Source organism: Lepisma saccharinum, chromosome 1, assembly GCF_977018435.1.
Source record: "Lepisma saccharinum chromosome 1, izLepSacc3.1, whole genome shotgun sequence".
NCBI classification, from domain to species: domain Eukaryota; kingdom Metazoa; phylum Arthropoda; class Insecta; order Zygentoma; family Lepismatidae; genus Lepisma; species Lepisma saccharinum.
Window position 1 is genome coordinate 152831333 of NC_139229.1, and position 24669 is coordinate 152856001.

The 24669-nt window shown below is 38.4% G+C and overlaps 1 protein-coding gene across 1 annotated transcript; it reads left to right on the forward strand.

Annotated features, from left to right (window-relative positions):
* Positions 1-1861: 1861 nt before the first annotated feature.
* On the forward strand, positions 1862-24150 carry COX5A (Cytochrome c oxidase subunit 5A). The gene is made up of 4 exons (XM_083140616.1): positions 1862-2019; positions 17010-17119; positions 22259-22429; positions 23834-24150. Exons 1-4 carry the CDS (start codon positions 1941-1943, stop codon positions 23933-23935), a joined length of 462 nt encoding a protein of 153 aa, XP_082996742.1. The 5' UTR covers positions 1862-1940; the 3' UTR covers positions 23936-24150.
* The last annotated feature ends 519 nt before the right edge of the window (positions 24151-24669 follow it).

Below are 24669 nucleotides of genomic sequence, written 5' to 3' on the forward strand. Positions count from 1 at the left end.
GCCCACGCTACGAAGTCAGTATTTCTACTTAGTAAGGCAAGGACGTTTCACTGTGTTTGTGTCACTTCATTCATTTCATCAGTTTTTCATTCATCCTTGTTGTCGTACTTACCCGTAGAGGCACAAAAGCGACGTAAAATAACTAAAATAGAAATAGATTTTCGGGTGGGATAAAATACAACCATCCAAAAATGGTAATGTACATGGACGTCCGCAGGATATTTTCCAGGCAGGGGCAAGGAAGGTATTTTTTCCAGGGGGGCAAAGAAGGCACATTTTCTCCAATAATAGTGTTGTTCCCTCAAAAAACATTGCTTAAATTTCAATGTATCATATTCATGCAATAATTAACACAAATTATTGCAGCTGAAATGAAATTATATGTGAAAACTATATAATTTTTGGTTGACTTTCATTTTCCAGGGGGGCCACGCTTCCCCCCCCCCTCCCGGACGCCCATGGTAATGTAGTAATAGTAATAAAATAATAATAATGTTCTAGCACATCGTTTGGCATAATTTCACAGTTCAAACAGCACTTTTCATGGCTGAGTGGAGTTCCACTCCCCTCCATGTTCAAGTAAGGTGACCAGGAAACTTGTTTTTGAGCAGGCCGTCGGAAGTACCATAGCAATAGTTTATTATGGAATCCTACCGAGAAATCAATAGGTCTGGCAACACTGACGTTGGCCGCTCTGAAGGCTCCTTTCTCCTGTCTTTTTCCCCCACCCGCCAGCGCGATGGGGTCTGCGCAGGTTTCTTTCCTTGTGGTTCCACTATAAGAAGCGCGACAAATATAAGACTGACTGGTCAAGGTCATCTATAACAGGGAGAAAGAAAGCTTACTGAAAAGTGTTACTGTTGCTAACTATTTATTTGGAAAAAAGTACACGCAGAAAAAAAATATTTTCGAATTTTTTAAAAGAATGAAACGAAAATGTGAGTTGAAATTTCCCCTTTTTTTTTTTAGCTATTTTTCATTAAATTTCCCTTTTCCCTTTTCACCCTCAAATTTTCCTGTACCAAGGGAAATTTCCCTGCTTTTGGCATCACTGCTAACAGCCTAACAGCGGTGCTGGAAGCGAACCAGCGAAAAAGAAAACCTTGCCATTGGTAACAGCCTTGCTGGGATACAAGAGATCTGACCAATAAGGACGTTTGGAACCCACGTGACTGTCACCGAAAGAGCTCTCCCCCTATTTACTGCGAGCAGCAAAAGAAGATGCCCGCGCCATCGGTTGACCACCGACGGAACTGCAATTTCCAAGCGCAGCGAGCTTCCCCTTCTATAACCTAACTATTCTATGCTTACAACTCAAGGAAAATATTTTTGGTGGTGTTGGAGTTGTGTGGATGTGATGAAATTTCTCGTAAATCGCAGTTTTTATTCTAGAAATGAAAAAACAATCACTTGAAAGGGAAATTACGTAGAATTCGAGGATTTCACAGTATCGAAAAATATTTCTTCTCTCGAAAATTTGAAATTTCCCAACTAGAAAAAGGGTATCCCATACCGCACAACTGTAGAGCAACCTTGAGTTCTGACGTCACCGTGACTTACTTTGATTGTTATGCTAAATGTCTAAGATCTTAGGTTAGGCCTTGTTAGGTTTAGTTCTCTGAGCATTAGAACTACATTTTCTGTGTATTTGTGCTAAGGAAACCAAACCTAACAGACCTATAACAAAGTAGTCGTTTGTTATATGACGTCAGAACACAGTGTTGGTCTACCATAGTGCAATAAAGGCGACCCCTTGGAAAATGGAGAATTTTCCCCCTCCCGACCACAGAATCGTCCCATCCTCAAGTACACATAAGCATAACAGAAGACGAAGAAGTTTTGACTGAAAAGGAATTTTGTCTGTGCTTCTTCTCTTCTCGGTTCCTTTGCAGTCGGCCATATTTCCCAGGTGTTGAGTAGAGTAATAAAGAGGTTCAGGGATGTTGAGGACCGTTTGTGGACGCGTTCATTCTGTAGTTCGAGGCGCAGTTTTCCAAACTGCGCTACGAACTCCTTCGTGTAAGTATGTTTTTTTGTAATTCGACTACCTTAATAATTATCTTGCTGCCAGGATTTTTAAGGCTTTCCATGCAGACGGTTTTGTACCACTGTTGATGTGAAATTCTTGATGCTTCAAAGCCGCAATCAGAATTAGTGTCAGTTTTCATACTCCGAGGTATTTTTACATAGAACTGATTCAAGATATTATTCTAGCAATGCGAATATTTTTTTTTTATTATCTCAACAGAAACTGTTTGCAGCTGATCGGCGAGTAGATCCAGGCAAGTTTTAGGAAACTTTCAGTGAAGTTCTCGGTATACCAAGTTCTCTACTGAAATTTAAAGCATAGTTAAAGAACAACTCGCATAAATATACATTCTTGGTCGTTGTAAAATAATCGATTAGGTACTAGTTTACTATCCTTCGGACAGATTTCTTCATTTCTACAGAAGAAACTGTAGTAGTTCCTGTAGTATTGTCTAACTTCTGGAAGGTGTTTTGTGTGATGTGGGAATGTTTCATAGCGGAAATTCAACCATTGACGCATAGCCCCACGAACCATTTCCGGTAAGGTTAGGTTAGGTAGGGTCACAATAGGTTACAATAGTTAAAAATTGGTTTCGAAAAAAATATGCGTAGCCCCACACACCATTCTTGCATAGCCCCACACATCATTCTCGCATAGCCCCACGAACCATTGACACATAGCCCCACAAACCATTTGCGGAAACGTACGTTCTTCAGTTACAAAAACACTTTTTTAAAAAAAAAATATCAAAAAAACGTGAATACATGTTAAAATTGATTCGCGAAGCAGATAGGTAAGTACAAATGTCAAAAATTGACGAAACTCAGATTTAAGAATTTTGATTTGATACGGTGCCAGTACTGTGCCTACTCAACTACTAAGCAAACATCATTCCCTCCAACTTTCTACATACTGTCCTAGTTTGTTTTTTCAGGAGTAATGCAACTGCTTTGCTTGTTAAATTGATGATTTTGAGTGTCCTAAAGCACAGAAAATCCCTAGCTTTCTTTTATTTAATGTAACAAATAATAAATATTTTAAGGGACTTTTGAAATTAACCCTAGAAAGTGGTGGCTCAGTCGGTAACGCGTCTGACTACCATGCTAAAGGTCCCGGGTTCAATCCCCAGCCGGTTCAAATCCGGGAACTTTTCTAACGATGGAAGCGGCTCCGGCGCCCACCCAGCCTCGAATAACATTGGTACCTGGGGGAAACCCTGGGGGGGGGGGAGTAAAGGTGGTCAGGGGCGTGATGCTGATTACATCACCCCCACTCATGACCGGATCAAGAAAGTGTGGGGCGTTACCCCCACACCCCCTATACGCCTTCATGGTGCTATGCACAGGGGAGAACTTTACTTTTTTTACTTACCCTAGAAAGCTAATGTGTCCTGTGCCAAATGTTAAAGCAACCATTCGTCTGCTGAACTACTGATTTCTTCAGAATTGAAACAGTATAAATTTTACAAAACAAAAGTTAGTATTTACTTATAAAATATATGTAGGAATGCAAAATTACATTTTTATAAATCTTGTGTGCACACAAAACAAGACTTTGACTGGTATTCACCACACACAGCTTTGAAGCAATGCCATCAAAAGAATCTTGGCATCCTCTTTGGGGGCCAGAATGCACAAATCTTCCTTCCTTTTTGTTGAGCAATTGCATTAGTTGTTGGGCGCTACAATGCCAGGAGTCCCGGGTTCGAATCCTAGCCAGGGCATGGATGTTTGTGAGTGTCAATTCAACATATCATCATCACTCATCCCCATCTTCGCAAATTAGCCAAACGTGGCACAAAAAGTGAAGTAAAGTAAAGCAAATCAATCAATCAAGAGGCATTAGTTGTTGGAATTTCCACATTCAGGATGTTAGTAATACTCTAGCGAAGTTCTTGTGGAAGGTTTGATGTATGTAGAGATTAATGTTTCTTCTGCCAGATGATGCAAAATGAAAAACATGCTGAAGGAACACTTGTAAAACAAAAACCGATACTTCCCAGTCAGTCTCTCTGACCCAACTGAAGGTGTGCAGGGAGGGAAAGAGTTAAGAGGGGTGAGACAAGACAACACCACCACATGCATAGTCTGTCAGACAACGTGTTAGCTTTCTAGGGTTAAGAACCCTATGATTCTTAACTGAATCACTTTCTACTGAATCTTGTCGTGCAGAGGTGATATTGCCTACAAGTGAACTCTTGAGGTTACCAGATAGTAATCATCTTCAGGGATCCCTAGGTGAGGCATAGGTGTATCATTGTGTTGGACCCTTGACCATAAAATTTGTTTCAGGGTGTGGAGACTATGGTTATTTGATATGGCCTGTGTAAATATAAGAAACCTCCCATCCCGGATCACTTCACATTTTTTTCCCATGATATCCAGTTGTATGCACATTCAAATAACCAAAATAAATGCAAATGATCATGTCACCAAACCTATCACACCTAACCTAACAATTTCAAGAAATATACATACTTACTTTTAAGATGTGTGCTTTCTTCTGTATGGTTACAGGATGATATCTTGGGCTAGGATTTTGATGGCCTTAAAACTGCCAAAAAAAATGCATTTATGACCTAATACGTGCAAGAAAATGCCCTATAAACTTAGAAAAATTACCTAAAAATTCTGAAAGATTTGGAGAACAAATTTATAAACTGCCAAGAGAAATTCAAATTACAAATTAACGTTACAGTGAATGATTGTCGGTTTTTGGACAAGAGAGCCTTGTACATAGAAAAATTTCTCTCTACCACCGACACAGGAGGAGCGTACTTGAAATGAACAATATCACTTGCTGTTAAGTCACTTTCAATTCCATAGAATGCAAATTTCTTCCCTGACAAGATGTCCGATACAGAGTACAAAACTTTGTACCCCTTGTTTTTAACAATATTCCATCTGGTGACAATATATTTTGTGATAGAGGGGGCAATCACATTGTTTGAGCTGAATTGTTACACAATTGTTTCTTCAGTCATTCAGAACTGCGCTGAAGGCAATGAGACGAGAGTCGGGAACATATCTCATTCAAAGGGTTACATTTACATGTAAAATGCCCCTTCTTTCACCAAAATATATAAAAATGCATAAAATGACTTTTAAAAGGTCGATAAATGATTTAAAGGGTGTAAAAAGTTTCAAAATGCCCTTTCCTCCAAAAAGGATCAAAAAATGCCCTAACAAAGGCATCCCAATTAATTCACTTACGTGTAAAATACATTTCTATCTACGTATGCAATGTTTCTGCCTTATCAAAAAAAGATGCATTTGCATCAAAATCCTAGCCCTAGTGATATCTGACAAATGACATGCTACAAATGCAGTCATAGTCACAGCACTTTCCTTTCAGTTTTTTTTTTTTTTAAACAAAAATCATTGTATACACACACAAGAAAGTCTAGACGTGTGAACTAGTAGTCTTTATGCCAGAATTTATTTATTACTCCCTCTGTCCCATAATTATAGTCCGGTATGTCAAAATGGTAGTACAGGAATGACAGATGAAGAGGCAGACGGAAAGCACAATTTGTACTGATTCTTGAGTAGTAAAGTTGTATTACTCATTCCGTTGTTTTATCAGGGTGGCGACAGACCTGGAAAACCTGGAAAACCGGGAAAAGTCAGGGAATTTGAGGTGTCAAAAAAAGTCAGGGAAATGTCAGGGAATTTCGTTTTGATTGACTTTTTATTAGTTATTTTAAGATATCGTTATGGAACTCTGCACTGGAACAGGAAATCTTGTTGCTAAATTTTGGCCTCAACTTTTAGGCTCCTTTTATGCACAACACAACCACTGCGCGAAACGAGTGATGGCAGGAGAGAGAGAGATTTCCGGAGGGGCAGAAAAATGTGTTAAGCCTCTAAATATTACACGGAAAAATGCATTGAATTATATATTTTTTTCTTGTCCGTGTGGGAGTAGTAAGGGGACAGAACTGTCAACAGATGGAGGAGATGGGAGCGGGTGGCGCTGTCAGATAGTCATCGGATGTCGTAGTAAGGCATTTTGTTGGACAAACTGAAGGAACATGGAAACAAACAGGCTCCATTGATACATACAATTTTTGTCGAATATCGCCACTGGACAAAGTATCTCACTACAACATGCGACAGAAATTGCATGCATGACACTCTAATGGGACTGATTTTTGTTGGATGTATAAGCATGATGAAGGTTTTCTTCATCCTGACGTATTACTGGTTTCGCACAAGTTAACATACGTTTACAATGACTTTGCACTATTCTTAGATATAAAGAATAATCCAACAAAACGGGATATATATTGCATACTATCACGAAAAAGTGAAACAAATCTGCATTGGTGAACATTATATAAATTTGACAAGTGCATTCTCCCAACTTCAAATTTACTGCAACACTAGTATTGCAATGAAATTAACGCCACTCTCTGTCCTGTCTGTTTAAACTCGTCAGAGATGGTCATTAATCTCTCACTGAGTGAAGTTCATGTCCAATATTATGAAATGATATACGTAAATATTTTAATATATTTACTCGAATCATTCAATCATAAAAGCATATCACTTTCTTCAAGAATTGACTTTTCTCTGCCAGCTCTGCTAAATTTTCACTTTTCATCTACTGATTTATACGAGGGGTGCCCAAAAAGTAATTTCCAATTAGTAGGGACCTTGATTTTTCGCAAACGCGAAAACCGAGAACAATGTTTATTGCTGCGAAGTTGTGTTTATGAATGTGCAGTGATGTCTGGACATATTTTTTGCCCGTTCGAAATATCGAAATAACGCACATTTGGCATAAAAATGCGAATTCTTAGCGTTTTTCGTAATTTTTTAAAAAAATGTCCTAAAGCAAAGAAGCATTCCATGAAATCCAACATTCTTGCCTTTTCTAGGCTTAAAGAAACAATATGTGCCATACTGTGTACATAGAACGTGCAAGTTTTCCAACATTTTATTCAAGAGTAAAGTTTAATGCTTGTTATACATGGAATAATTCTGACAGCCACATTAAATCATGTATTTCCCATGATTTTTTCAACTTCTATCAAAACAATTTGCATCACAGAGCAAAGTGGCAGTGTTCTAACATATCTAGTGCCATCTACCGTCACAAATTAACGCCACTCTCTGTCCTGTCTGTTTAAACTCGTCAGAGATGGTCATTAATCTCTCACTGAGTGAAGTTCATGTCCAATATTATGAAATGATATACGTAAATATTTTAATATATTTACTCGAATCATTCAATCATAAAAGCATATCACTTTCTTCAAGAATTGAATTTTCTCTGCCAGCTCTGCTAAATTTTCACTTTTCATCTACTGATTTATACAAGGGGTGCCCAAAAAGTAATTTCCAATTAGTAGGGACCTTGATTTTTCGCAAACGCGAAAACCGAGAACAATGTTTATTGCTGCGAAGTTGTGTTTATGAATGTGCAGTGATGTCTGGACATATTTTTTGCCCGTTCGAAATATCGAAATAACGCATATTTGGCATAAAAATGCGAATTCTTAGCGTTTTTCGTGATTTTTTAAAAAAATGTCCTAAAGCAAAGAAGCATTCCATGAAATCCAACATTCTTGCCTTTTCTAGGCTTAAAGAAACAATATGTGCCATACTGTGTACATAGAACGTGCAAGTTTTCCAACATTTTATTCAAGAGTAAAGTTTAATGCTTGTTATACATGGAATAATTCTGACAGCCGCATTAAATCATGTATTTCCCACGATTTTTTCAACTTCTATCAAAACAATTTGCATCACAGAGCAAAGTGGCAGTGTTCTAACATATCTAGTGCCATCTACCATCACACGGGAGCCGCATCTTCAGTATTTGTCGCGCGAGGTGTGTGTTGAATTACCAAGCTAAGTGCACACCATCGGCATTTGTCTAGCGAGAAATAACAAAGCTTAGTCATTGGGGCGTCTGACTACCAAGTGAGAGACCCGGGGTCCATCCATGCGTGGGAGAACCGGGATCTTTTCCACCTGTTCAAACTGTTCCGGCGCCCACCCAGCGTCGTATCAAGCGGGTACCTGGAGGAAACTTTGGGGGGGGGGGGGGTAAAGGTAGTCAGGAGCGTGGTGCTAATCATATCACCCCCACCTTTGGCCGTGATTAAGAAGGTGTGGGGCCTTAACTCCACACCCCCTAGATGCCTTCATGGCTTGGTGCTAAGCACAGGGAGCACTTTACTTTTACTTTCTCAAAAATCTGTTCCAATATATCAAACTGTCACGAAAATACGTAGACCATGTGACCTACAATTTAATATAATCGTTTAAAAGCACAATGGAAGTATGAAGTATAAGTTTTGGCATATTTGGCAGAAAAATTTTCTAAAACAAAAACTCAAATTTTGGGAAACGTAACACTAACAATCCAAAAAAAGATAATGACATTTTTTGGTGCCATAATATATCGGTATCTGTCACGTGAGATTGCTTGTTTTAAAGTTTTTGGGTGCGTTGCCACTTATGGTCATTATGCACCCTTCAGTATATATGGGGAAAATTCCCTTGTCTATAACCCTTACCTTAAAATTAAAATGGGATTATGGAAAATAACTTTCCCAAAAACTTCCAAGATATCGAAGTCTCACGAAGAGGCGTAGGCCATGTGACTTACAATTTGAAACCGTAGTTTAAAAACACCATGAAGGTATAATTTCAGGTATTTGCCAGAAAATGTGCTAAAATGAAAATGTGAATTTTGGGAAAAATAACTTCGAATAGTAAGAAATAAATAAAAGAAAATACACCAATTTGAAAAAAATAACAAAAAATCAAAGTCCTTACCGATTAGGCATAAAAGAAAACAAATATATCAGTAATAATTTATTGCATTAGTAACAGTGACTCCTAACCTAATTTTCGGCATAATTACCACCGTTGTTCTGGCATTTGTCGTAGCATAGCACAGCACTAAATTTTGTATGACCATGGCCCATGTGTCTGACAGCAGAGACTGGAACTATCTCTACCGCAGTGTAGCTGTCAAATTCTTGCCCTGCCAGAAACCTCTTCAGTAGAACAAAGAGATGAGAGTCGGTACATGCAAGGCCAGGGCTGTACAGGGAGTGGTCCAAGATCTCTCACCTGAAGTGATGCAAAGGGCCCCTGCGTACTCAACTGTATGGGGTTGTGCACATTCGATTGGCCTTCCGTGAATTGTCTGCACCATCGTCTGACCATACTATTACTCACGACGTCCGGTCTGCACACCTCACACGATTGCTGGTGGCTATGTGCCAAATTCTGAGCTTGCAAAAATCTGATTACTACACGTGGGCTACAAGGCTACATCACAGTCGGAGGGAGACTGTATGAGAGCTACAATTTTTAACCTACAACTGTCGTAAAACGGCTGCCTTGTGACTGTACCAGATTACAGCTATATGCCACTTCTTCCTGCCCGCATTTGTGTGTCGCTCTCCGGCCACTAGTGCTGCGTACAGGCACCATTGGAGCTTCTTTCAGGATGCCCCTCGTATATGAACTTTCGTGTTTTAATATTTGATTAGCTAATTCAGGTACCTATACAATGCAATTCTATAAATTCCTTGCGTTAAATTTCAAACACCTTCATACCCTTTTCGTCAGCAATAATGGTTGCATGTTGCCAGTTTCACAGTACTTCACTTGAATATACTGTACTGAATCAGACATCCCATTGATAATGTAAGGAAATATGCCACTTTCTTTTGTACAATTCAATTGTTTCACTTATAAGTTAAGTTGTTTGCTTTACAGAAAAGAGAGTAGCTTTATGCATCGAAAAATGAGTGCGCACTCATGGTTCTTGCAAGCAGAGGTTTCCAAACCTCAGTGGAAATATTAACATATAATACCAAGAATGGATAAGGTGACTCATAAATTACAAACTGTATTTCTTAATCAATCACTCTTCACTCTTATCTCATTTAGTCGTAACTTCAAAATAATATTTAAACTTATACTGCGTATGATAAAATTTCGTCATCCTTTCCTAGCTTGTGAATTGTAATAATTTTCCAGATTCACTATTTTGCAGTATGAATTCAAATCATAGAGAATAGAGAAATTAAGTCAATTTCATAGAAGATAATATTGGTACTTAACAAATCCATACCTGGATCTGTATGAGTTTATTATTTCCACTTGCAAAAATATCGATTTAATGTAGTTTGCAATTGTCAGGGAAAAATGTAAATTTTGTCCTGGAAAACCTGGAAAAGTCAGGGAATTTCATTTCTGCTCGTTTGTAGCCACCCTGTTTATGTTCTTCTGTATACACCAATGTCACAGTTTGAATATTGGGCAATTATTATGAGACAACAACCAAAGGTGTACCGGACCATAATTATGGGACAGAGGGAGTAATACATAATTTGGTATAATTTAACAATACAGGGAATTTCTCCAATTTGTTTGAAATTTCGGATACTTACTAATTTGGGACTCCTAATCATGAATCTGCACTTAAAATTTGGCGCTCACGTATAGAAATTCCTGAATTATGGCTAGCCCCACAGGTCATTGGCGCTAGCCCCACGAACCATTGGCACGTGGTTAGGTTAGGCTAGGTTAGGTTAGGAAACATAGTTAAAAAATTTTAGGGTCGTAGTAATATCAGGAATATACGAGGGTTGGGGCAAAAGTCATTGCAACTATTTTTTTCTTGCAGATAACAGCCCGATTGGAAAATGCGACATATACAGATGAAAGGACGAGGGGGGAACTACATGTGGGGACAGTTGAAACATGCGAACATTGTGCCTCACATATTTATTACGATAGTGTACAGGACAATACTGGTTTGATCGTGCAAAATTAATTACATACCTGTTCTACAGTTGACAGAACAAAACTGGGGCTAAAGGCCCTCAAAGTAGTCACCTGCCATGTGCACCACACGCTACCAACGATGTGGGAGACTCGGAATACCATCTGCGTCACCATTGGCCGCACCATGTGTGAATCGGGTCATCTGTTGTTGCACAGCATTGGCAATGTCGTCTCATGTCGCAAACCGCATTCCACGTAGTGGTTCCTTAACCTTGCGTATGAGATGAAAGTTACAGGGCGAAATGTCAGGAGAGTACGGCGGGTGCACCAATTCTTCCCATCCCCAGTGTTGCAGTTGCCGCCGTACACACTGCTTTATGTGGTCTAGCGTTGTCGTGCAGGATGATTGCAATGTCCAGAAGGTCCGGACGTTTCTCCCGATCGCCACGTCGCAAGGTCTCCCACATCGTTGGCAGCGTGTGGTGCACATGGCAGGTGACTACTTTGAGGGCCTTTAGCCCCAGTTTTGTTCTGTCAACTGTAGAACAGGTATGTAATTAATTTTGCACGATCAAACCAGTATTGTCCTGTACACTATCGTAATAAATATGTGAGGCACAATGTTCGCGTGTTTAAACTGTCCCCACATGTAGTTCCCCCCTCGTCCTTTCATCTGTATATGTCGCATTTTCCAACCGGGCTGTTATCTACAAGAAAAAAAATAGTTGCAATGACTTTTGCCCCAACCCTCGTATATATTTCGTTCTTTAAGTATTCGAAACGGAAAATCTTGCGATGAATAATGAGCAGTTGTGCATTGTCGGTTGCGATGACTGACCCTCTTATTTTGCAAGTTTGACACGTGAGCACCAAATTTTAAATTCAGATTCGTGATTAGGAGCCCTAATTTAGTGAGTATGCCAAATTGCAAACAAAATGGAGAAATTCCCGGTATTGTAAAATCGCTCCTTTTGGTCAATTTTGAACGTGACCATCTCTGATTTTGTTAATACTTAGTTGTTATGAAGTACCACCTAAGGTAGGAAAATTGCAGATTTGTATCTGTTGTAGTTCACCAGTTAGAATCCTCTGAAATATGGAAAAAAGCACAATTTTCAGCGCACATGCAATCACAAAAACACTCATAAATCAAGCTAGAATTCACTTAGGTTGGGATAAAAACCAAATTGTTGCTTTTGCTATGAGATTTTATTAGATATATCACATGACTACTTTTCAATTTTTTTCATTGCAAGGTCATTCAAACTTTTTTTGAAAATTTAATTTTTCAAAAACCTATATTGAGTTGAAAAATTTTTGGGTTTTGATTTTTTTTTTTTTAAATCGCCATATCTCCGTTCCTAATTGAGCTAGGAGGATGGTTGATAGCTCGTTGGACTCGGAATGAAGTCCTCTTCCCGATTCTACAATACAAAATGGGGGTTCCATTTAAAATTTCACAGTTGCCCTGCCCCATCCCCGGGGGCAGGGGTGGGGGAATCAAGTGTGATATCATTGAATAGCGTTCTTTTACTTATTAAACACACATTTTTTCGTTTTCCAATTCGATGTGTATTTCTCACGATATGTGACCATTCTGGGACTTTTGGACCACCCGGTATGATTGGGCAGTGCTGAATATAAAAAAAATATGAATTTCACATGTGTCACACACGTAGAATATGAAACTGAAGGATCAATGTTGTGTGACTGATTTTCTAAAGTTAATTCCATTCCAGGAATCCAAAAGGTTCATGCAGTACTTTCTTTTACAAAAGATGTCATACATATGAAACGTTATTCTGCATGTGATGAATTTATAGAACATAGTTTCATAATATGTTCAAATGCATTACAATTTACAGATATTACTGGATATTTTACTTGTGTTTATAATAACAACTGGTGGCTAGTGTGTGTTCAGAATGTGTCTGAAGACACAGGTGATTTATGAATTAACTTTCTTCAACCTCATGGACCATAATTATCCCATGATTGTCCCAACTTCAAATTCAGTTATGCTATAGTGTAACCGTGTGTTAACAATATATTTAAGTTCCAAGGAAATCGCAGATATGCATCTTCAAAAGTTCAAGGTCAAAGTGGATGGCCTTCAAAAGATTTTATTCTAAATATAGTGATGTGATACACCGTTGAAAAGCTTATTTCATGTCCTTTGAAACAAGACTACAACCAGATCTCTACGTCAATTAGAGTAAGAGCAATTATCGATGAAAGTCTCGGGCGCAGACTAAAAATTGATTTTTTTTTTTGTATTTTCGAGCCCTCAAAACTCCATAACTAGAGCGCACAGGTAGCTAGAATTTCTCAGGATTTCATATCTTATGAAGACTACCAAATAGTAGAGTTTTAGAAAATTCTGAGATGGTCGGGTTGTGGATTATGTTGATTTGGTATGGAATGACCCAATTTGGATCTTATCCCAACCTTCTACGTCAATTCTAGCTTGATTTATGAGTTTTTTGTGATTGCATGTGTGCCAAAAATTGTGCTTTTTTTCATACTTTAGAGGGCTCTAACTAGAAAAGTACAAAGATAAAAATCTGAAATGTTGCTGTTTTTCCTACCTTAGGGTAGTACTTCATGACAATTAAGTATGAATAAAATTAGAGATGGTCAGGTGTTTTTTTATTGGTTCACTTGACATGGAATGACCCAAAAATAACTGGTTTTACCAGGTTCACGAGCCCAGTTATGTTCGTTGAATTTGTTTGTTTCCTTAAGACTTTCGGAATGCACCCATTGTAAACAATTAATATACTGAAGATAGAGTTAAATCTAAAACCACAATTACTTGGGCGTTCAGAAATGATTGGCATTACAATTTTTTTGTGTTCACAGGTACCATTTATTGAACAATCGAATACAGATTATATTAAAGGTATTCCCCGCCAATGTCTATGCACTGTTGCCATCGTTCTGGCCGCTTCCGTATTTGCATAGCAAACCATTCTGGGAGGAGGTGTCCCGTCGCCACTGGTGGACAACTACATGAAGTTTGTCATTTGTGGTGAACTTCTTACCCCGCATTACCTCTTTCATTGCGTCGAATAGGGCATAGTCGCAAGGAGCGAGATCCGGCGAATATGGAGTGTGTGGCAGCACAGTAAACCCTAGTTCATGCACAGTGGCCATGGTCTGGCGACTGGCATGTGGGCGCGCAGTCTTGTTGGAGAAGAACGCCACGTCCCCATTTTCTGTGGCAGCGTTGTTGAATGCGTCGGCGGAGTTGGAGCAGTGAACTGCAGTACCGATCACTGTTGATGGTCGTATTGGGAAGGAGCCAGTCCACCAGAAGTATCCCTTCCTGATCCCAGAACACAATCGCCATTTGTTTGTGCACGAATAGTCCCGGCCGTGACTTCTTGGGACGAGGGCTCCCAGTATGCCTCCACTCCATAGACTGGCATTTTTTTTTCTGGAGTCTCGTGAAAGAACCATGACGCATCGAAGGTGACCAGACGCTCAAAGAACTCCGCTGGAACTGCACTGTACTGTTGCACCAACTGTTCGCATTTCTCCACACGCTGCTATTTCTGCGCTCTGGTGAGGGAATTGGGCACACACCTTCTTCATCTTCAAATCCTCATGGATGATGGTGTGGAGGGTTCCCAGTAATAAACCTGTTGCCATCTGTAGTTCATCAAACGTCATGCGTCTGTTCGTCATTATCAAGTCATTGACACGCTGGGCATTGTTTGCTTTGTGTGCAGTTGCTGGATGCCCAGTGCTTTTGCATTTTTCCACACAGTGCCTGCCGTCTTTGAACTCTGCTACCCACCGAAACACGGATCTGCGACTTGGTGCTGTCTCCCCACATATGGCTACTAACCTCTTGTGGATGTCTGAAGCAGTCACTCCTTCCCTCCAGAGAAACCACACTGTCCACCAGTGTACTGGCATGCCGGAACAAATTCTGCTGCTATGCGCTACCTATGGGAAGCAGCAACACCATCTGGTGGTGGCGGTAGACAGTACTATCGTCTATCTTCACGCAGACATTGACACACATTTCACACTGCTACTTTGCAGGAGTTATAGGGGGAGTGCCAATCAATATTGAAGGAACTAAATAGAATACTATTATTAGAGTTATAAACAAAAACTCTTTTAAGACCAATACCTCATTCTGGTTCATTACAGAAAAGACAAAACCAGGCACTATCGCTTGAACAGTAGATGTTTCTTTAAGTTTATTTTGTGGTGGGAGTTCATTCCATTCCTTTATTGTGGTGACTATGAAATAATTTCCATAGTGTGTTGTTTTGTGTACAGAAATGGTGAATTTAGTTTTCTGACAGGTTTATTTGTTTACCGTTCTTCCTGTATGGGGCAATTTGGTCAAGTAAATATTTAGGTTCCTTATTGTTCAGAATCTTGGAATAACAACAAAGCCAAAAATGTTATCCTATTTTCAAGTTTAACCAATTAAGTTCCTGTAAGTATGGGGAAATATGTTCTCTTATTTTGACTTTCAGTATAAATCTCATGTAATTTTGATGTTTCTGTAGCTTGCAATTTAAGCTATTGTTGATGTTTAAAAATACAGGGGAAGCATAATCAAATTTTGGCATTACAAGTGTGTTGACCAGGTGAGTTTTTGTTTCTTCACTTAACATGTGCTTTAGTGGGAAAAAAAAATATTTGTTTGGCTACCAAGTTTTGAACTGTTTTGTGTGGCATGAAAACCCCAGTGCAGATTCTCATTCAATATTATGCCGAGATTGCGTACTGTTTCTACAGCTCACCGCTCAGGAGGTGAAGTGACGTGGCGACTCCACTATTAGGGTTGGAGGAGTGCATCCTGATTGAGAAAAACATGTGGGTTGGCTGTAACCGGTGCAGCGATGCAAGTCATTTAGGGTTACCAGACATCTTCTTTTACCTGGACTTTTTTCGAGTCCTAAAATGGTCTGGGTGGGTTTTTATGAAAATTTGGAAATATCCTCTTTTTTTGGGATAAAGACAACTGCTTAACTTCAAGATTAGTATCAAAATGTTATTTGTAAATAATTGTTAATATTATTTCCATTTTCAATTTCAAATTAAAGAAATACAGCACTGTCAGTTGCGAGCAAGCACAAAGACAAGAAATTTTTATTCCAACAAAGAAAAATTGTTCAACTTTTGCATCTCTTCTGTTGTCACCGCTCTGCTTGCAGTGTGAGGTTTTGATTTCAAAGCATTTGCAACATTTACTGTAGCTCGTGGTGAGCAGCAAGTTTCTAACGATAGGTAAGAATATGTGATACTTTGATGATTTGAGTTTCATGACATAATTCAGAAATAAACAGTAATTTTTAGCTGCTGTAGTCGTAGTTGTTACATGGTAGTGGAGAAGTGAAGTTTTGTCGGTCAGTGACCTGAACCATTCCGAAATGCAAATGTGTTTTTAGTGATGACTTACAAAAGATCAGAGGAAAATGTAAATTTGTTATTCTTTTAAATTTGAGACCAAGTTTCACAACCATATAATATTACAGTTATAGTGCATAAATATTAGAATATTCAGATATTTGCTTATATTGAGGCCTATTATTAGTTATATGGAAACCTCTTTTTTAAAGTTTATCATGTGCTAACCCTCAAGACGTTGCCATATATTATTTTTAAAATTCTTTGAAATACAGTCTATATAATGCACAGGATAAGCAATACAAAAGTACTCTGGACACTGGAAGAAAGAAAAACAGCAACCTGTTGACGCAAATCAATTCCTACACACTTCCAAAAGGACACTAGACTGCAGCGGAAGACATTTTTTTGCAATTTGAGTGTGCATACAATTTAACTTGCGTGAGACTTTGGGATCAAATATCTCTGTTATTTGGGGGTTCTGCACTCTGATTTTATATTCCATAAAACATGGAAATCTATCAATTGAAAAAGAATGCGACATTATTTTTGAGGGGGTACAGTCACTCAAGGACCAAATCTGGTACATATCTAGTAGAATTTCCAAGATCTATAGTTGTTTCGGACAGCTAGGATCTTTTAGTAAGTTTGTGAAAAATATACATGCAGCATTGATAGAATAAAGCTTTGTGAAACTATTATTGGTGTGCATATTCTTAAGTTCATAAAGAAATGAAATTAATTCCAAAATATGTACTGCATGCTAGGAATAAGGATAAGAACCAAAGCACTTCTAGTACTAGTGGTGGAATTAAACTTAACAATGAATTGCTTTTTACCTACAGCAACAGTGAATAGACGAATGGCAAGTACACAAGAAACAGATGAAGAATTTGATACTCGTTACGAATGCTATTTCAACAGGCCTGATATTGATGGTTGGGAAGTTAGAAAAGTAAGTTTTTGAGTGTTTAATTTGGTTTTAAGGATAGGTTTTAGTTGCTGTGCAATATGTTATATATCAGTATTGAGTGAGTTGTTGTACTTGTAATTAGTTTTGAAGACTATATATGTATCTATTCTCATAGTTCTAGTAGGTTATTTTGACTCCCAGATGAGAATGTCCAGGAGTAATGAGAAGATATGTAATATTGAGACTCCTGTGTAATTTAGCATGATTGATGAGCCTTATTAGAGACATAACTAACACAAATATATATAAACAAACATTATGTACTGTTGAAAGAGAAAAAAAGGGTAAAGCCAAGTCTGATTAGTATCTTGATGCATAATCCTCTTCAGCCGTTTAAGTGTTTCTGTACCTTGTTACATTAGAAGTAGTGATTTTGAAATATGATTCTCTCATACCAATATTCTACTGACAGATATAAAATTAATTATATTTCATTGTACGTGAATTACACCATCATATTCATTAAAGAAATAACTGATCAGTAAAATTATTGGCAATAGTATCACAGTAAATTTAGCAAAATTTATTTTGTTTGCATGAATTCCTGTGTAACAATAACTTACAAGATATGTATGTAAATATGTGACTCTATATACAGGGTGTTTCTAAAGTTCGTTTCAAACGCGTAGGAATCCTGGTGAACTACTGTGTTGATTTTCACTTGTAGAATCACCTCATGTGCGTTGGAAATGAACTTTAGAAACACCCTATATATATTTGTAACTGCTCAAGTATATAACTTTCAAGAATGATATTTACAGTGCTGTGCAAATTAGTGCGGACAAAGAGAGAAAAATCATTTTTTTTTTAGTTTTTTTACACTTTGTTAGATAATCGAATAAATACGTAACATAGACTTATACTAGTAGTATCAGCTAACTTTTTGATGCATACTTGATAATGTTTACAACAATTGCAAGGTTTGAAGCATTTTTGATGTTTCATTATTGTCCTTGTGGTGCAAATGTTCTGTTTTCTTTCCAGTGCCTTGCACTGAGACAGTTTCCCCTCCAGTTCAGTGCATTGATTGAACATAATGGGTTACTTGCCCATGTAGGGTAAATGTTATTTGTGGTTAGGAGTTCTATACCCAAGAAGTCGAGCACACTCATAATTTACCACAATTTATTTTTTTCTTAAAAATAGGGGGTGTGGGGTACTCAAGTAAATACAATGCATACATATACTTTCACATTTCTACCATTTTTTGACATTTTCAAACCTTTTTAGAGACTACAATTTCGAACTTTGTGCATAAAACTTTCAGGAGCATTGTGACAATACTTGCACTGTAAATTCACAATAAAATTATTGAAACATAATGCACGATTTAGGAGCATGGATAAAGTGGATGGTCAAAGAAAGACAAGTCATCTATTTAGTGACCATGATAACATGTTTCTGCAGCTAGAAAACTTGACAAACTGCAAATTGAACAATGTGTTTCAAGATGGTGAATGAAAAACTGATTTTCTTCATGTTGCACGCACGCTCTATGCCATGCTCTCTCTTTCCCCAAAACTGTATGTCTACAATCCATTTTCGGAGTATAAGGAACTAAACTCAGTCAGTGTCGATAATCTGTCGGTCCGCAATTTTGCAGTAAAACTTTTAAAATTATATTTCATAGTTTAGGAGTGGAGTGGTGGTAAAATCGGAAACATATATTTTGCCATAAATGTAAAGCTTTTGAGGAGTTGCAATTTTTAGAGTTACAAGATAACTTAAAGGATTGTTGTCATATTGTATTTGAGAAAAATTTGTCACCATGTTTAAAGCTGGTGGATGATTTAAGATGCCTTGAGAGAGCTTTAAGTTATGCAAATATTTGAGGTTAGATTTTTGTAGATTGAGAAAACCAAGTCTCATCTATGTTAGGACATTACTTGAGCTTCAAGTTTTTAATAAAACCTCTGTAATATAGTGTGTGGTTTAGGAAGGATGGGGGAAAGTCACCAATTTTGAGACCACGATATATGTAGCAAATTTAGAGTTTTTAAGCTGAAATTCATGTCGCAAATAGGTACACCCAGGGAATGATTTTATTTTGTATTTGCATTTGTTGAAAGCTTTTCAAGATGGTGGCTGAAAAATTGATTTTTCATATTTAGAGGTAGCTCCAAATTCTGATGCCACTTTCAAATATCTGCCTAAACTACATTTTTGGACATTAAGAAAAGATACTTAAATATTTTAGGGCATTTCTTTAGCTATGGTGTGACAAATAATTTTTTAACAATACGAGGGCGATTCAATAATTATTGTCCCCGGCATACTTAGAGGATATGAATTGCAATGAATGATGGGGATATTGTAGCCTAATGTCTTAGATGCCTATATGCAAAATTTCAGAACCGTAGGTGCTACAGTAAATTTGCTTTTCTCTTTTTATGTGTGAGAGGTGGCACTTAGTTTGAAAAATTGAGAAAACCGAACAACGAGCTGTCATCAAGTACCTCCAGAAAAAGGGGCTAAGCCCAAAGGAGATTCATGAGGACATGGTCAGTGTGTTGGGTGATGGGGCTCCTACCTACCAGGTGGTAAAAAACTGGTGCCGCGATTTCCGTTGCGGCAGGGAAAGCTGTCAACAGGCCCCTGGTGCTGGTCCTCCAACAACAGCATCCACCCCAGAAAACATTGATGCTGTGCATGACATGATTATGGCTGACAGAAGAATCACGGTGCAACAGTTAGCAGACATCATGCACATCTCTGTAGGCTCAGTGGAAACCATTGTGCATGAACACTTGGGATTCAGAAAGGTGTCAGCGCGATGTGTCCCCCAAATGTTATCCCGTGAACAACAGAAAGACAGAGTTCAATGTTCAAGGGCTGGTTTGGAGCGGATGGGGGTAGACCTGAAGCAGGTCTGTGATAGATTTGTGACAGTGGATGAGACATGGCTCCACCACTATGATCCCGAGTCCAAACGACAGAGTATGGAGTGGCGGCACAGCAATTCAACTCCCCCCCGCAAATTCAGGGTGCAAGCATCAGCACGCAAGGTTATGGCCACAATTTTTTGGGATGCGAAGGGTGTGCTCCTTATTGACTACCTGGTGGGACACACTGTTACTGGGGACTATTATGCAGCCCTAATCCCTAAGTTACGCGAAGCAATCAAGGAGAAACGGCGTGGGATGTTGCGGCGAAAAGTGCTGTTTCACCACGATAGTGCTCCAGCACACAGAAGCCATGTTACTGGTGCCTTAATCCATGCTGCTGGTATCCATGTGTTGGAACACCCTCCCTACTCACCCGACCTTGCCCCTAGTGACTTTCATTTGTTCCCGAAGTTGAAGGAGCACCTCAAGGGGACGCATTTTCCCTCAAATGCTGCTGTTATGGACGCTGCGGAAGAATGGCTCACGGCTCAGCCACAGACATTCTTTGAAGCTGGCATAGTGGATTTACAGCATAGGTGGAAGAAGTGCATTACTGTGAAGGGGGACTTTGTGGAAAAATAATACTGCTTATATGTCAGGGACAATAATTATTGAACCACCCTTGTATAGTGCATATGTATGTTGGGATCCAAATGGGGGACACTAATGTTTTGTCCATGGGAACTGTTAGTTTCATAGCAACCAGATATTTTGGAGGATGGATACGGTATTCCATTTGGATGAAACCAGTCAAGACAATTAAATATGTCAGCCTTATAATTTTGGCATGGTTAATACATGGAGATATTTAAACTTGAAACATCCACAAAAATAATGGTAAAACAAAATTGTGACAAACTGCATTGAAGTAGATTTAAAAGTGTGCGTGCAGCTACCATATGTTGTATAGTAGATAAAGGTACAGTTCCCCGTGCATATAGCACCGTGCCATGAAGGACCATTATGGGGATATGGGGGTAGGGCCCGACATATTCTTGATCTCTGGCCATTTGGAGGTGATGTGATCACAACCAAACTCCGGTTGCCTTTACCCCCAGGACCAATTGATTTGAGGCTGGGTGAGTTCCAGAGCTGCTTTATGCAGGGACAAGACCGAAAAAATTTTGACCTTAGATCACCCACCCCAAGATTCGAACCAGAGTCTTCTGCATGACAGTCAGCCAACCTGTCTATTATTTTTAAAATTTGTAATAAAAGTAATACCCCTTAGCAGTAGTATCCCCCCTTTTTCTCTCTATTTTCTCAGTTTTCACACACATCAATTTTCTCCATTTTCTCTGTATTATCATTGGGACAAACACAAACATCCACATTCGAACCTGAGACCCCTGGCATTACCGCATGGTGTGCTAACCACTCCGCCACGGAGGTTGACTAAACCACCGCGGCTATCAAGTATTAATATAGTATTGCAAATACGCAACCCTGGGAACTGATCATACATCTATTAACTGTTACCCTATCCAGCAAGAGTAGAATCAAACTATTGGTCAAATTTTTCAGAACATAGTATTTTAGAAAATTTAATCATTTGTCCCGCACTGTGGCTGTGCAGTTATGCTTCGGGCTCTGGCTAAGGGACGTGTGCAGGTTTGCGTCTCCTGAGATTTCGGCCTGTGTATGAGACTGGTGAACACTCAACCATCATGATTAAATTGGGAGCTACGAATGAGTAGCGTAACCCCGTCATGAAAACCTACGACGACCACACGTCACCCTGTAACTGGTTGGATGATCTTCCACCTCCGAGTAGGATCATGTTGGATTGCGGTCGGCAGTCTGTAGGTAGGCCTTGATCCTCAATTCTTAACTATGTTAACAGAAAATATTAAATAGTTTTTGACTCAGTGAACTAAAACAATGCAAATTGAATGTTCCAATATATTACTATCAGGGAGAAATGTATTTCATTTAAAAAATATATATATAATTATAAACACAACCTGAAACTTGTTTGGGAAAGAATGGTGGCTATGTAGAGAAGTTAAGTAATTATGCAATAAACATTTTTCATTTTTGTCACCAGTCATGAAAAGTGCTGGGTATTTTCCAGCATCAGCTTTTTCTATGTAATATTGTATGTGCTTATGAGGGGGACAATTTTTCTAAAGTAAGTTTCAGTATGTAATATGTACACAATTACTGCTGCTTGAAAACTACAGATTCACATTCTTACATGTGGGCATGTATTCATTTTTTGTTTCTTTCAAAATAGGCCATGAATGATTTGTGCGGGATGGATCTTGTGCCAGAGCCAAAAATTATCAATGCAGCTTTGCGAGCTTGCCGTCGAGTAAATGATTATGCCTTGGCTGTTAGATTCATCGAGGCTATTAAGGACCGATGTGGACATAAAGTTAAGGAAATCTACCCCTATATAATTCAGGTGAGTTCCCAACCCTTTTCAATTTTATTCTTCACATAAGCATGAAGGAAATTAAGTTTATCATGTAAGGCTATTAGGTTCAACAGATCCCATGTCTTGGTTCATTTAATCTGTTGGGGAAACGTAGGTCCACAAGAGCTTGCTAGCATACTTCAGTGGTATATTCATTTCTTCCCAGGGCATCCTCCATGTTGCCCTGCTTCCCCTTTCCCTGCAAGGTCGATTCCAAAGTCTTATTTCCTGGTGTTATTTCCATTCTTGAAGAGTATCTAATTCAGCCATACTTCCATTTGATCACCTCTCCAATAGCTTTTTGCATGCATCTCCTCCAGAGCTCTTCACTTGACAGTTTCAGTAGATTTTCTAAAGGTTTCTTAGACATTATTAGTGAATGCATGCAACTCTTTGTATTGTGTAAGATGTTACATTACTATGAAATAAGCCAGGAGGAGTCTAGTATTTGTAGAAGTCTATTTTTAAATTCTACATTTGATTATTGATTGCATTGTATTAATTGTAGGAGCCTAATGCAGTAGAACTGAAAATAAAATGAGCAAATGTCGATATATATACAAATCTGTTGACTGTAAATAGTTGGTATTCATTCACCACATTTACTTGCTGTGATGTTTTTGTGGGGTGGTGAAATTTCACTTTCATTTTTGTATTGGGGGGGGGGGGGGGTGAGATTTTTATTGTTGGAAATTATTATGTGAACCCTGCTTTTCATGATTGCAGCAATAGCCATAATATTAGGGTTCTGCTTTGTAAAGATAAGTTTTAATTCATACTATGGGAATGAGAGACGTAATAGATAATTAAGGTACTCAAGTTTTCCACGAAGCTGTTTTACATTATTTTCTATTAATTTCGGTAGCCACTGCCACCATCCTCATTGGAATTCGAAATTAATAGAAAATAATGTAAAACAGCTTCGCGGAAAACGTGAGTACCTTAATAAGTTTTAAATGGGTAAGTGACCAACTTAAGAAAATGTTGGTTCCTAGATGTTTGCTCATTTAGGCAGGGGAGGTGGCTCAAGCCATAGGTTCACAAATACCATTGCCTCATGGGACTACAATGTACCAAAAGCATATTTTCTTGCAAGTAAGTTGTGTTCCAATGACTACGACAATTGTCAAAACCATATGATGTATTGTTTGTTTAGTTTTAGTTCTAAATTCTAGTTCTTTGCACAGTTGTTATTAAAAGCCTTTATTTGGCTAAATAAAAATATTCCAATATTAATTTCCAGGAAAGGTTTCTCCATCATTAATGCATAGTCATTGTAGCTGTCATTGCAATGCAAATGGAAGATGTAGAAAAAACATTTTTATCTCCTTCCTGATGTTTTGTTTACTCATACCCTGTTTGTACTAAAGCAAGGGATTTATTTTGTTGCAGGAAATCCAACCTGTGCTTGATGAACTAGGAATTGACACTCCAGAGGACTTAGGTTATGACCAGCCAGAACTGGCTCTCCAGAGTGTGTACGATATCCATTAAATAAAACTGTTGTAGTATTTGTTTTAGCAGTGATGAAAGGCCTATGGGCAAAGAACGAACAGCAGTTCCATAAAGTCTCTTATGGAAGTGGTGCTCAAACTTGATTGAATTAGTTCGTTTATCATTCTATAATGTTGTACATGTTGCTGTATCTTAAATTTCTAATTTAAATAGGCTGTCAAGCGGAGTTGTACAAATAAAAAAATATAAAATTATTGCTTAGAGTTTTTCTTTTCAACATAAATGAGGTGTGTATTTATGAAATATTTAAAATTTTGGAATGGAAACTTGAATAAACAAGAATATTGAGGATTTTTTTTTAAAATCCAAAGAGTAAAGTTCATATTGAAATAGTATTCAATTTTGGTCATGTTTAGGATTGACCTGGTACAGGGTCAACGAAGTTAGTAATAAGGTGCCGGCGATTGGGGTCCAAAACAGGGGGAGGGGGGGGGGGGGCAAAGACAGTATATTTCTCTTTGTAGATAAGGTTTAGCATGGTGCGAGGGGAACCCCCCCCCCCTAATCGCTGCCACTGGGTGTGTTTTATAGAGCATATATTGATACACTTGTTGGTTGAATTGTATCTTCTGCAAATATGCTGTATAAAGAAACAAACAGCCGGAGTACTAAGGTGAGAGAGAGTACCAAGATACAAATGTTTGATCATTGTAAGAAAAAGTTATTCAGAATATTTATCAATATTCCAATGCAATTCCACATCATCCATCAGT